Genomic DNA, 14,103 nt, shown 5'->3' with positions numbered 1-14,103 from the left:
GTATCCTGTCAATCTCTCTTTATATAGTGATACTTTAAAATTTTTTTGTATAAGCAAAATTTTAATAGTCTTATTAAATTTTCCCCATAGTCTTGTATTATTTATTATATTTTTCATCTTTACTAATACTTCCTTTATGCCTTCCCTTTAGCCTTTGATTTATCAGAGCATCTTGGAAGATGATGCTGGTTTTACCCAAATGGGTCAAGAGAGGCCTATGTAGTTCCAAAGAATTCTGCAGAATCCAACTGTGGATAAAGGTGAAGGTCCTAAGGATTTCCTTTGAGTACTATGCCCACGTGGCCCCAGAACACATTTTTCTTTCCTGAAGTCACTCAAAAAAAAAAAAAAAAAAAAAAAGTGGTACCTACATGCAGACAGGACAAGTTGCCCACAACAAATTATTGTAGCCCAAAAACAAGTATCTAAATTTTACCAAAGCTTTTTGTCATTAAGAAACTGAATAGTAATTATATGGAGGTCCAGTATTCAAGCTGAAGAGAGAACACTGAAGAAATCTGTCCCTTTGTCCCTTCTAATCGAAATACACATGCAGCTGAAAGCCTAAGTGACTTTTAATCCATTACCTTTGTACTATCATTCTCCTGTGACATGCTTTAGAAGACATTTCTCCACCTGCTGCATTTGTGGTACCCTTGGCAGGGGCCTCACCTCCCTAGAGAAAAATCTACGAATATTAGGGTTTTGGGTTAAGAAATGCTGCTAATTGTGAGCACAGGCATCAATTTTAAATACTTCGGGATTTTATTGGGGTCAACTGGGGAAATGTGAAGATAGTGTAGATACTAGATAAGGTAAAAATACATTGAAATATAAAAATACAGATACTTGATTGGAAAAGCAGGTTCAACAGTTTTCACAGTAAGATGTCACTTATCATTATACATGATGACATACATATTATATAAAAGAATAAGCACCAAGGTGCTAAGAGTGCTGATCTCTGGTGGTGGAAACATGATGTTTTTATTTTGTTATTTTTGCTCATTTATATTTTCTAGTTGTATAAAATGCACAGGTGTTGTTTCCACAATAGTAAGAGATTTTTAGGCTGGGCAGAATGGGTCCTGCCTGTAATCTCAGCACTTTGGGAGGGAGAGGCAGGAGGATCCCACCACTTTGGGATGGAGACGGAGGAGAATCACTTGAGGCCAGAAGTTCAAGACCAGCCCGGGAAATATAGCAAGAACTTGTCTCTACCAAAAAAAAAAAAAAAAAAAAAAAAATTAAATTAGCTGGGTGTGGTGGTATGCACCTGTTCTCCTAGTTATGCAGGAAGCTATAGTGGGAGAATAGCTTGATCCCAGGAATTTGAGGCTTCAGTGAGCTAAGATTGTGCCATCACTCCTGGCTGGGTGATAGAGAGACTTTGTCTTAAAAAAAAAAAAAAAAAAAGATTTTAAAAATAAAATGTTGGAGGAAGGCTTGAATGTCTTGATTGATTGAAAAGTAGAACTTGCCAGGCGCAGTGGCTCAAGCCTGTAATCCCAGCACTTTGAGAGGCCGAGACGGGTGGATCACAAGTTCAGGAGATCGAGACCATCCTGGCTAACGCAGTGAAACCCCGTCTCTACTAAACAAATACAAAAAATTAGCCGGGCGCGGTGGCGGGCGCCTGTAGTCCCAGTTACTCGGGAGGCTGAGGCAGGAGAATGGCTTGAACCCAGGAGGCGGAGCTTGCAGTGAGCAGAGATCCGGCCACTGCACTCCAGCCTGGGCGACAGAGCGAGACTCAGTCTCAAAAAAAAAAAAAAAAAAAGAAAAAGAAAAGTAGAACTTAATGATGATGTTAAGACCAAAGATGGTAAAAAAAAAAAAAAAAAAAAAAAAAAAGAAAAAAAAGACAAAAATTAATTATTTTACTACCCTCCACGGCACTTCTCATCAAAGACAAACATCAGAAACCTCCCCTTCAGACTATTTTGTTAAGGATGTTATGCAATGGGTGTTATTATTGTGACAGGAGATTGCACAGTATGTTATCATGTTGAGAGATTTTTTTTTTTTTTTTTTTTTTTGAGACGCAGTCTCACTGTGTCACCCAGACTGGAGTGCAGTGGCACGATCTCGGCTCACTGCAAGCTCCACCTCCCGGGTTCACCCCATTCTCCTCCCTCAGCTTCCTGAGTAGCTGGGACTACAGGTGCCTGCCACCACGCCCAGCTAATTTTTTGTATTTTTAGTAGAGACAGGGTTTCACTGTGTTAGCCAGGGTGGTCTTGATCTCCTGACCTCATGATCCACCCGCCTTGGCCTCCCAAAGTGCTGGGATTACAGGCGTGAGTCACCACGCCTGGCTGAGAGCTGTTTTAACTTTGAAAACATTTTCAAAGTTTCCTTCCATTTGGGACAGGTTTTAGCCTATACCGTGGTGTCCAGCTGAACTTTATGAGGTCAGTACACTTTCCTAGATTTTTGCAGGCCAGTACACCTTCTAGTTCAGCTCTGTCACTGAGAACCCTAAGGAATTACAACTAAACATGAGAAAATTCCTAGTGCAAAGTGCCCTGTGAGCCATCCATGTGAATGAGAAGAATAAATGTTGGCGGAATGATTTTCACTTAGATCAATTCACTCTGGTTGTTATCTGAAGGTTAGTGAGTAAGGAGTAGGCAACCCAGAATGTGGTCTATAGGGGCAAAGATTGTCCTTTACCTTGTCATGTTTAATAATTTTATATAATTACTTTGGATAAAGATACAGGCAATGCTTACTAAAATTGAAAATGACACCAACATGTTCTACGAGAGGATCTAAAAAGATTTTTCCCCATCGGAAAAATGGCTAAATTAAAATGTGAAAAAATTATAATAATTGCTAAAACTCACATATAGTTAGTATACACCAGCCTCCTTTCTGAGTACTTTATAGAGTATTACTTTGTATAATCCTCACAATAACCTTATGGAGTAGGTTGTGTAGCACTCATATCAACTACTGTTAGAGATTATGTAGCATAGAGGTATACGTTGCGGAAACTTGAATCAACCTGCCTAGGTAAAAACCTAGCACTGTAGCAAAACAACACTCTGTATGAACTTGAGAAAATTACTTATTCTCTCTGCGCACCTCAGTGTCCTTATCAGTAAAAAGCAGAATTTTTTTTTGAGACGGAGTGTTGCTCTGTCGCTGAGGCTGAAGTGCAGTGGCGCGATCTTGGCTCACTGCAAGCTCCACCTCCCGGGTTCATGCCATTCTCCTGCCTCAGCCTCCCAAGTAGCTGGGACTACAGGCACCCACCACCACGCCTGGCTAATTTTTTGTATTTTTAGTAGAGATGGGGTTTCACCATGTTAGCCAGGATGGTCTCGATCTCCTGACCTCATGATCCGCCTGCCTCGGCCTCCCAAAGTGCTGGGATTACAGGCGTGAATCACCACGCCCGGCTGACAAACTTTTTTTTCTTTTTTTTTTAAATCTTGGATGCTATGTTGCCCAGGCTTTTCTTGAACTCCTAGCCTCAAGCAATCCTCCTGCCTCAGACTCCCAAGTAGCTGGTATTACAGTTCTGAGCTACCACACCTCACTCAACAAACATTTATCAAATACCTACTACAGGGGTATCACTTAGTCCCTACTTTCAAGGAATTCACCACTTTCTGAGGATGAGTGACATGTTCAACTAAACAAAAGCCGTTCTTCAGGGCTATAAAGTGCTAATGCTTCACTCTTATGTATAAAAAACGTAAGCTGTTTCAGATAAATATTCTTTACCATATTGAGAAAATATTTTGTATTACTAGTTTACTACATTTTAAAACACAGGAATAAGTGTTTAAATGTCTTAAGTATAATTTAAGTACATATTGCAATGATTATTTTTCCTTCTTTGACCTTTTTGTATGCTAAATTATATAGTAAGACATTTTCCTATACTAAAATAACCTTGCATTTTTGAAACAATACTAATTAACCATAGCATAGTATCCTCTTAATATGTTGGATTCCAGTTGCTTACAGTATATCAAAGATTTTTTTCATTTATGTTTATAAGTAAAACTAACCCTTCAAACTAACCTTTTCTACAAGCTTTTAAAATCCAAGAGCTTGTTGCTTGCCAATATAATTAACTAGCAATGATTAATTGATTCTACCAAAACTGATCAGGAGATAGAAGATAAAACCACAAATATAAGTTGTAAATGAGAAATGGAATATAACGATGGAAGCATAAATTGCAAAACAAATTGTGACACTTTAAGTGAAATTTTAAAATTAAAGCATTAGCATAACTGGAAACTTATATATTTCTACTCTCTACCCATTTTTAAAATTTTTCTCAACTGCTCTTAAAAATCAGTAAGAGGTGGCTGAGTGCAGCGGCTCTCGCCTATAATCCCAGCACTTTGGGAGGCCAAAGCAAAAGGACTGCTTAAGGCCAGGAATTTCAGACCAGCCTAGGCAACATAGCGAGACTCCATCTCTACAAAAAGTAAAAATAAAAATTAGCTGTGCATGGTGGTGCACGACTGTAGTCCCAGCTACTCAGGAGGCCGAGGCAGGAGGATTGCTTGAGCCCAGGAGTTTGAGGTTACAGTGAGCTAGAATTGCACCACTGTACTCCAACCTGGGCAATGGAGCAAGACAGTCTCTCTTTAAAATTAAAAAAAAAAAAAAAAAAAAAAAAAAATCAGTAAGAGGGATTTTTGTTATACTTTTTTAAAAGCACTATTTCAACTTCTTCTCTATAATAAAGTACATTGAGTATGCCAATTTGCAGATTAACTAGTTACAAGGATTATAAGAAATGTTTGCTAATTTTGGCTTTCTAAAGAAAATTTTAGCTTTGGTTTGAAATTTTGGCAAATGAATGAGAGAATTTATATGTGCCTTTAGCTATGGCCAGATGTGTTAATTTAATTCTTGTTATCTTCTGAAAGATTTTCCACTTTTTGAAGAGTTCAAATTCCACACAAATAGGCAAATTTATGAGCACAGAGTTATATTCTTAAGAATTACAGAACTATTTTCCCAGTCTCCTGTTTTATGAAGTGTTAAAGTTAATATAAATTGATTTCAAAGATGTGTCTTCTACATAAAAAGACATTCAAAGTGGAATTTTAAAAAACTGAAATATAACATTCTCCTGCAATTTAACCTCATATTTATTTTATTAAAGAAAAAACATAAATTTGTGTGGAATTTTCCTAAGTTCAAAACAAGGGCAGAATTTACTAAGCCATTCCTAATGTGTTCTCCTCAAGCAAACTTTGTGCTTAGTTTTTCTGAAAACTATCATGTTTCAATGCAAATTTTCTTGCATTTCTATGAAAGCTGCACTTTGCAAGAGATTTATTCATTGACTTCTAATTACTCAATCTTGCAAGAACTTTCCTATAAAGAATTGAAGGTACTGTTGTGTTGGGTAGGAAGGAGTAGGCTGCACCTCTTCCAAAGTGATTCACAAAGTTAAAAACAAAATCACTTAAGAAGGGGAAAGAAATAAAGAGTAAAATTCTCTGAGAAGAAATAATTGCTGTTGTCCCCAGAGTACTAAGAGCATAGGTCAGCTTTCTTTAGAAAGTTTTCAAAAGGGCTCCTCAAATGTGAAGTCAGTAATAGAATTGAATGCCGCCAACTGCACCCCTGAAGCTAAGCAGTAATGAGACGCACCATCATGATATAGAAATGGTCAAATACATTAACTTAATGATAGACCAATGGACGCCACCCCCCAAGAAATGTGATTATATTGTGCCAGCTCTTGAATAAATGTTAGATCTTACACAACTGTGTTGCTATTACTTTGTTCCCCCCAAAGACCTTTTGAAGTGTTCAAAGCAAAAGATGAGAGAAGACGTGTGCTGCCCCAAATCACAAAAGCGATTTGCTAAAATAAACCAGCTTTGTGCCCTCAAAAACCTCTACTTTTTTTTTTTTTTTTAATTGAAAGCAGTGTCCACTGGTCTCCAAAGGGCCTATAAAAACAAAATATTCAAGTCTGAAGGACACCAACAGGCAGAAATAGGCAAGGTAATTCCAGTCTCACATGTTGGTTTCAAAAGCAAAAAAACCCTGCAGCTCAGGTCAATGCTAGATTATCTTCATGTCCAGATTTTCAGCTACCAAATTAACTATGCCTGTATAGAAATAGTACACTTTCAGAAGAAAATGCTTATGCTAATGCCTTAGGTGGAAAGAGAAAAATGCAAAATTTTATATCTTTGCCCCAATAATACATATGGAGGCAAGAAATGCACACAGACAAGGACTGGAAAGGTACGTAGACAAGCCAAAAGGATGACTTCTTAGAACAGCAGTGCTGTGGATGATTGTTTCTTCTTTTTTTTTTAAACTTGATTAAAGTATTTTATGATTTTTTTAAATTAAGAGTCAAAGCTAGAGTTCATAAATTGCCAGGCCACAGGCCAAATCTGGCCCATAACTACTTGGAACAAAAGTCATTAACATTTAACATTTAGGAGATTATCACCTGAATATCTGAATCTGTAGCTTCTCAGGAAAAATTGGAAAATGCGGAAAAATTGGGTCCGTCGTCCCATGTGAGCTCAACCAGCTTGATCTATGAGGGGGACATCCGGCCTTTAAGAATTGGGTGCAGTTGCCGTACTCACATAAATTCCTGCCTGTGGATCCTGGCGTGTGTGAACACTGGCGAAGACAGCTGGATTTGGAGAGCTACCGTGACTCCATCTACATTTATGAAACTTCTCCTTTCTTCTTTGTACATCTTTACCATTTGGATACCTCTTCAGTGATTAAATTACAGAATGTCTATATCCACTTTCAGAAGTTACATAATCTGTGAATCTACATAGTATAATACAAACTTGGCAATGAACTCACTAAACAGAAGCAGCCAATCCTGATACTACTACTACCAATAATAATACAATAAAAATACTCAGGTGACTGAGTTTTCAAATTAGTCAACTTTTACTAAGCAAATAATACACTTAAAAAATTAAATTTAGAATTAGAACATCTCAGTATTCTATTCACAAAGACTTTCATGGAAACCAAAACCAAAGTAGGATAATAAGAAGCTGGATATATATTCAGTTTATCTTTGCTCTCCCTGCCTTTTTTTAAAAATTATAATTATACTTTATGTTCTAGGGTACATGTGCACAATGTGCAGGTTTGTTACATATGTATACATGCCTTTTTTAAGCCTAAGCTAATGGATATGTTTGTGTTTGTTAAGCAAGACACACGGTACTAAATGAGCCCACTGAAAGAAGGATGATATATGTTGATCATTTCTAGTGTTCAAGATGATTGCTATGCCACTAAAAACAGCAAGCCGCCATAAATTTAAACATAAAATGTCCAAGTACACATACAGATACATGCACATTTCACAGTATTCTAACAGTGTTGTTGTTGTTGTTTTTAATTGGCACCCGTCATGGCCTTTTAAAGGGACAATTCTTACCTTGTTAATGGCCCCAGATCGCCTGAGTCTTGGCTTCCAGCTTCACTGGGAGTGCTCACTGATTTCGAGGAGGGAGACATAGGGGTTGGGACTAAATAATGAAAATAACAGGTATCCCATGTTAAAAAATGCAATGGCTGCACTGGTGAAGAGCAGTGTCAGACAAATCAAAACAAATGGGCCCAAATTAAAGTGGTTGTATGGCCAGGAGACATTGAGATGGGATTAAGAAAAAAAAAAAAAAAAGGAAAGAAAAGGAAAAAAGTCCAGTGAATTTTTTTGTAGTTTGGAAATTAAAATTTGAAATGATTTAGACAGAATTAACATAGGGATTCTGAGGCCATGTCCACCCTAACAAAGTAAAATGGAGAATCAAAATAGCTATCCAGATAATTCAAGTCAAATATCTCTCTAGCATGAACCATCCAGATAATTTTGATTCTTCATATTATTTTGTTAGTATAGATGTGACCTATTAAAAATAAAACAGGGTGTCTATAAAACTTTAAAACATTATTAAATAAGTGATTCTGAATAATTTTAAATGGTCAAGGACAGTCAGAAAAATCTGTTGTATGTCTGCATTTCGAGGGAAATGTACTCTGTGGAATAAAAGCTGCATTTGCCATGAGAGCCTACGTGACAGATAGAGAAAGGGTAAATGTTGAACCTGGTAATTAAAAAGTCTCTTTCAAAACAAAGAAAAATGCCAGGCTGCTTTATTTTTACATTTAATTAACAGTTGCATTCCATTATACTGTTTACTGTCTTTGGGACTCGTTTTGCCTTGCCTCCAGCAGCTCTAGAAGACACTGCCATGTGCACAGAAGTAAGCTTCCACTCTGAAGACAGGAGACAAGTTCAAAGATCAAGGTCAGCACAAGCTGAAAATCCGAAAGCAAGCATAATAAAAGATAAAGGCTAAAGTCAATGCAATTTTCCCCCTTCCTTCAGATACAAGCCCAATGTCCTTCAGATAGAAGTTGCACCAAATAGCCAAGACGGCTCCAGGCCAGGCAATTCAACGGGTTCTCAATATCACATATGCCAAAGAAGCCATATGGATAGAAAGAAACGTCAGTACATAAGTGTAGATTCCCATTTGGTTTCAATCATGTGCAATTTCCTTTTATTTATTTAATAGGGTAAAGGGCTTAACTATTTTGCCCAAATCCTATAACACAATGGCAGATCTGTCAAGGAGCTAGGAATTTTCACGTGGTCCCACAATTAATTCACTGATTACCCTCTGAGTAAGTTCAGAGGGTAAGTCGGAGAGGTGACTGAAAAATGAAAACGGGGCCCTTGCCAGGGTCCCTTGGCAGTAATGCAGGGATCCTTCAAAAGTTGGTCATGGTTTAGAGATGTTAATCTGTTTTGTTCTTAAAGTTTAATTACTGGCTTTACGTAGGGTAGGGGAGACTAGGGCATACTATTATTGTGTTTAACCAGTGTTCACAATGCAACAGAATTTCAAAGGCTATTTTAAGGCACAAATATAATTGATTGCAAGGTGTCTAATTCATATCCGATGTCAACTAAGTAGAAAAAAAAGTGTATCAGCTCCTAAGTAGAAAAGAAAGGCCATCAGTCAAATATAATACCCCCAGGCTACGTCTTCCACAACATAAAGAAATTAAACAAAAGAATTTAATCTTATTGGGGCTTATTATAGCATTGTTGAACATACTGTTTTACCTATTACAAATTGAGATTGAGTATAAAATGCTTATTAATAGTGTTTTAGTTTTGTATGTATTAAATTACATCCAGCAATACTTAATAATTTGCAAGCTTATTATATATTGTTATTTTTATTATTCACATTGATATAAACATTTGCCATTTTGTTGTACATGGAATAGTTTTTATTCTTAGTTTAAGTAGTTACGGAAATAAATGATAATTTATTTTAATATAAAAGTCAATTACAGAATTAACTTCAGAAGAAAGTATTCTAAACAAAAGACCTGAATACTGTATTTATTTTTATGTATTCTTTTAAAAGGGTTTTTAACTATACTGGATATAATGCAGTTTTATAGACACCCTAGGATTAATCTTAAATGTATGGAAAACAAAAGGATAAAAGAAAAATAAAACTATTACCTGAACGATATATAGGTAAGTGACATAATAAACAAAATATGCACAAGTAACCTTCAACACAAAGAAAACAAGTAATTCAATATCCAAGCTTTAGTGATAAAATGAGGTCACAGACAATCAACTAGGAATGAATGAATTAGAGGAGGAGCACTGCAGTGAAAATGCCAATTAGTAATCAAATCAAAATACAATAAAGTCAGATTAATTTAAACTTGTTAATCGGCTGCTAATCCACCACCATTTTGTTTTCCTTCAAATTTCCCACTGTGCCTTCTGTCTTCATCATGGACTAACTCTATGCCTGTGGTAGTTATGAAATTCATAACCAGATCCACAGTATTTAGATTGGCAAAGAGGCGCTGGAATTCAGCAATGAAAACAAAGAACAATTTAATAAGAAATTCCAAGATTTCTTATATTTACCAAGTGGCAACTCATCTAACAAGTATAAAATAATCTACTAGTAACACGGTGGAGAAGGTTGACCATCTAATCAGTCAATAAGCAGCAAACTACTGACAATTCTATAACCTTTCCTCCCACCTCCTTCCCGCCCCCTCAATTCCAAAAATACATGCAACCTGAACCATAAGCCACAGAATGACTTTAAAAATAAAAATTAAAAAAAGTTAAAGACTTAAAAGAATAGTAAACACTGGACATGGTATATCGCACACAAGTTGATTCTGAGGAATAGTAACAGGAAGCACTTTTAAGTACCTAGAGGCGGCTCCGGTGAGATACCAATGCTTTGCAGCAAAGCCTCTGTCTCTCGTCGTTTGCGATCCAGATCAGAGTCATCCTGAACAGGTTCTTTCTTCTGCTGCATATCAGCCTAGAAGTAGGCATCAGTAAGAAAAGTTAATAACATAACTAAATGCTTTTCCTGGCTGAAACGGAAAATGATAAATGCATGGCAGTGAAGACAAGGTGAAAGCCCTAAATAGATATAATCACATGTATAAAGGATGAATAAACACCATAATTGCTCCATTTAATAATTACTGGCCCACTACTTTCTCTTTTGGTTGAAGGCTTTTTCCTGCTTCTATCACATGAGATGAAAGTTTCTCTCACAGGTTTTGGAAGAGAAAACATCAAGGCAAAGTATTTCTGGCAGGGGATATAATATAAAAAAAATTCTGACTGTTTTTTTAGACCTCCTTGTCCCTTCTGGGATATCAGTTATTGATGACTGTGTCTGTAATATTTAGGTCCCATGTTTGGGATTGTGCAAACCAGGAATTGTTGGGATCTTGCAGAAAAGTAAAACTATGAAAATGTTTAACTGTAAAACACACTATTTGTATTGCTAAGACAAATTTGCCATGGTTTAAGATAAACCGGGCTAAAATCTGTATTAAGGCATGCGATCAATATTGATATGTCTTGGTACTTGATTCTAATTCTCACAGGATTCCATTATATATACTAACTAGAAGAAGAAAATTATCATGTAGAAAATAAAGTACAGCAAATCATTTACAAGAAATTCCTTTCACAAATTCTGTCTAAAAACACATTATGTTTTTCATACCACCCTCTTAATGTCAGATCCTATGCCAGTTGGTGTTTTTACAGATTAGTGACAAATTAAAAGGCAGGTAAACAAGATATGTGGTGGGATTCTAGGGGAAATTTAAACATTCCAAGTCTCTTCTATCTTTCATAATACAGTTATTACTTAAGATAAATTATTTGCTCCACATCTGAAACATGATAACATCATGTTGATGTGTAACTACCTCACAACAAAGCTTTGTGAGCTTACAGAAGTGAGGTTGTCTTAAAGCCTGTCAAAAAACATTTCGTTATGAGACATACCTTCTTCCCCAGGGGAAGCTGGGTAAGCTAACAAGTACATTACTTTCTTTGGGCATGTAGAATACATTTTGAAGCAGTGAAGCATTAGTTACATTGTAGTATCTATAAGCATAAAGAGTTTATGCAACTTTTGACTTACTCCCAGAGGGTAACCTACACACTGCTTATAAACTAAGTGCATCTTTGCACATGTCTCTGCGCTCAACAATTCTGTTATTATTAACTTTGGGCTAAAGCACTCATATTTTTGAAGTCTATCTGTCATCAGAGGGAAGACTACCATTTGAAGGCCAGTAAGGGCTTATAAGAGTCCTACAGTATTTCAGACATTCTGCGTAACCCAAAATTATGAAATGCCAGTTTAATCTCTTATCAGTGAAGATATCAAAGTTCATGTTCTTTTGCAATTTTAACACTTAAACTACCAAAGCAAGTCCCAAAGTTTATGTATACAACAGAGGCAAAGATAGAACTAAGATGAGAAAAAAGGTGTGGCAGAGTGAGGATCTGTATCTACTACAGAATCCTACTATGTTTTAATCATTCAACAAGCAGTGATTTTGTAGCATTAGTAATTAAAAATCTTCAGAGTGCCTTTCTCAGCAAGTGATATTTCTGTTTGTGTAGAGTAATCACAGCTGAGACCCAGAGAGGATAATCGAAGAAAGAAAAATTTGTCAGCTGAGAATTGTCAATCACTTTTCCACAGACATTTCCATATTTATTAGAGAAACATGTGAGGACGGGCCAGGAAACCCCTGGTCATTCTACCTTGCAGCAATTCGGCAAAAGGCCAAGGACAGAATGAAACTTCAGAGTGGCTCCCACTGAGCTCACCTCATTGCATTAAAGCCAATTTTTAATGAAATTGGGCCAGTGTCTTAAATGGTGGCCACTATATTTATTTTAAAATCAGATTTCATCCATAATATCACAGCCAAGAAAGCAGTTGACATCCAAAAGAGCAGAGGGTGGTAATTTTACACAACATGGACATAGTTTTCTGAATTCTGTGGAGATAATCAACCTGGGTGGTCCTAATTCACACTAGTTTTTATATTCATGGCAAAAAAAGGGCACTTAGTTTAGTATTAAAGAGCATTTCTTTTCTTTTTAATGTTAAATTTATTTGTTTTATTTAAAATATAAGCCTAAAGAAAGTTTATAAAAATGAAGGCTATTTAAATCTATTTCTAATTCTCTATAAACAACACAAAACTAGAAAATCTTAAACTCGGGAGTCAGTGACAGTGGCCAGTCAATATTCCATGGATTCAGGATCAGAAGTTTCCAAACAAATTTGCAGAATAGAACTCCAGATGCTTAGACAGGATGTCTGGGACGTGCCTCACAAACCTGCCCTGACTAGTTCATATGTACATTTATTCACTCATTCATTCATTCTATAACTCCTTTTTGAATGCCTACCATATGGTAAAACCTATATTAGACATTGACTCAATGATTAAAAAACAAACAACAACAACAAAAGCATATAGCCCTGACCTTGAAAGCTTGCAATCTATTAGGAGAAAAAGACAAGTGAAGGGGAAAATATAATACCTTGTACTAAGTGGTTTGATAATGTCAATGATAGGATGCAGAACTAACCTAGTTATGAGGAAAGAAAGGTTTCAGAGGCAGCTTTCTGGAGAAAGTGACATATGAGATGAGAACGGAAAGACATGCAGTTAACAGCCAGGTGAAGGATAGCCAGGTAAAGTTGACAGCCAGGTAAACTTAACAGCCAGGCAAAGGATGATAGGAAGAAGTAGATCAGTGAAAGCAGAGGAAAGAGAACATCTTAAGTTCTCTGTCAAGAAAGAATGTAGTCCATCAGGGTACATGTAAGCAGCTGCATCTGACTGGAATGTGGATTTTAGGGAGAAAAAAAATGGGGGCGAAAAGAGAATCCTGTTATGCCTGTGCAGACCTGATGATCACTGCAAATTGGGGTAGGGAGTGGTGAAAGGACGACTTCAGGTTTCTGATCTGGAAAATTGGCTTGATGAGCCTTAGAGGTAGCTCCCTTTTATCTCCAGACTCCTTCATGTGATTGGAGATAAAGGGGGACTGCCTCTAAGGCTTAGACCTCTGCAGCCCAGCTTCCCTATGTGAGAAAGAATCAGAATAGATTACTTCCAGATTCCTTTCAGCCACAAAATGCTCCAATCCCATGAAACTGGGGGCCTTGAATTCTAAGATCCTTCCAAAAATGGGACATTTTTATAAAATGCCCTCACCAGCAGAGATCCTAAAAATGTATGCGACCATTCTGTGAAGCCCCATTCATCTACTCTGATAGCTGATCTCAGAAGCAGAATGACAGCTGTCTCTTACTGCTCTGGGATCTTCTCGAATCCTCTTTAATCTGTGAGGAAGACATCATTCCTTTCTCCATTTTACAGAAAAGGAAACAGGTTCAAAGAGGACCGATACCCATTCAGGGCCAGTCTGTGAAGGGCAGATCCAGGCTTCCCAGCCATGTTCCACTCAAAAGCCCCTGTGCATAATCACTGTGTTAACTGTCTTCAGTCTTACAGCCCCAGCTGCTCAGAACCAACCAAGTCAGCACAGTTGCAGAGTGTGCATGGAAATAACCAAGGAAAGATCTCTTTGAGGGGAGATGGATGTGAAGGGAGAAGATTTCAAGCCAGGAGAGATGTTAAAGATGATGTGGTCCAGTGGATCCTAAAATCTGGCCCTGCTTCAGATCACTCAAATCAGAGACTTTGAGGATGGAAGACTTG

At 37.0% G+C, this 14,103-nt stretch overlaps 1 protein-coding gene across 3 annotated transcripts in view; it reads right to left on the bottom strand.

The window, feature by feature from the left end:
* The window catches only part of DYNC1I1 (dynein cytoplasmic 1 intermediate chain 1), a 342,413-nt gene that overhangs the window by 292,671 nt on the left and 35,639 nt on the right, over positions 1 to 14,103 (bottom strand). For 2 of the 3 annotated variants that reach the window (XM_030933183.1, XM_010356267.2), the window contains exons 3-4: positions 10,250 to 10,364; positions 7,421 to 7,511 (exon numbers count right to left, since the gene is read on the bottom strand). In XM_030933183.1, coding sequence (XP_030789043.1) covers positions 7,421 to 7,511; positions 10,250 to 10,364 — 206 coding nt within the window. Of the gene's footprint in view, positions 1 to 7,420; positions 7,563 to 10,249; positions 10,365 to 14,103 lie in introns of all 3 variants that reach the window. The other variant, XM_010356265.1, reaches the window with a different exon arrangement.

Source organism: Rhinopithecus roxellana, chromosome 6, assembly GCF_007565055.1.
Source record: "Rhinopithecus roxellana isolate Shanxi Qingling chromosome 6, ASM756505v1, whole genome shotgun sequence".
NCBI lineage: Eukaryota > Metazoa > Chordata > Mammalia > Primates > Cercopithecidae > Rhinopithecus > Rhinopithecus roxellana.
Note: the sequence above shows the minus strand (reverse complement) of the source record. Positions and strands in the feature narration are given on the sequence as shown.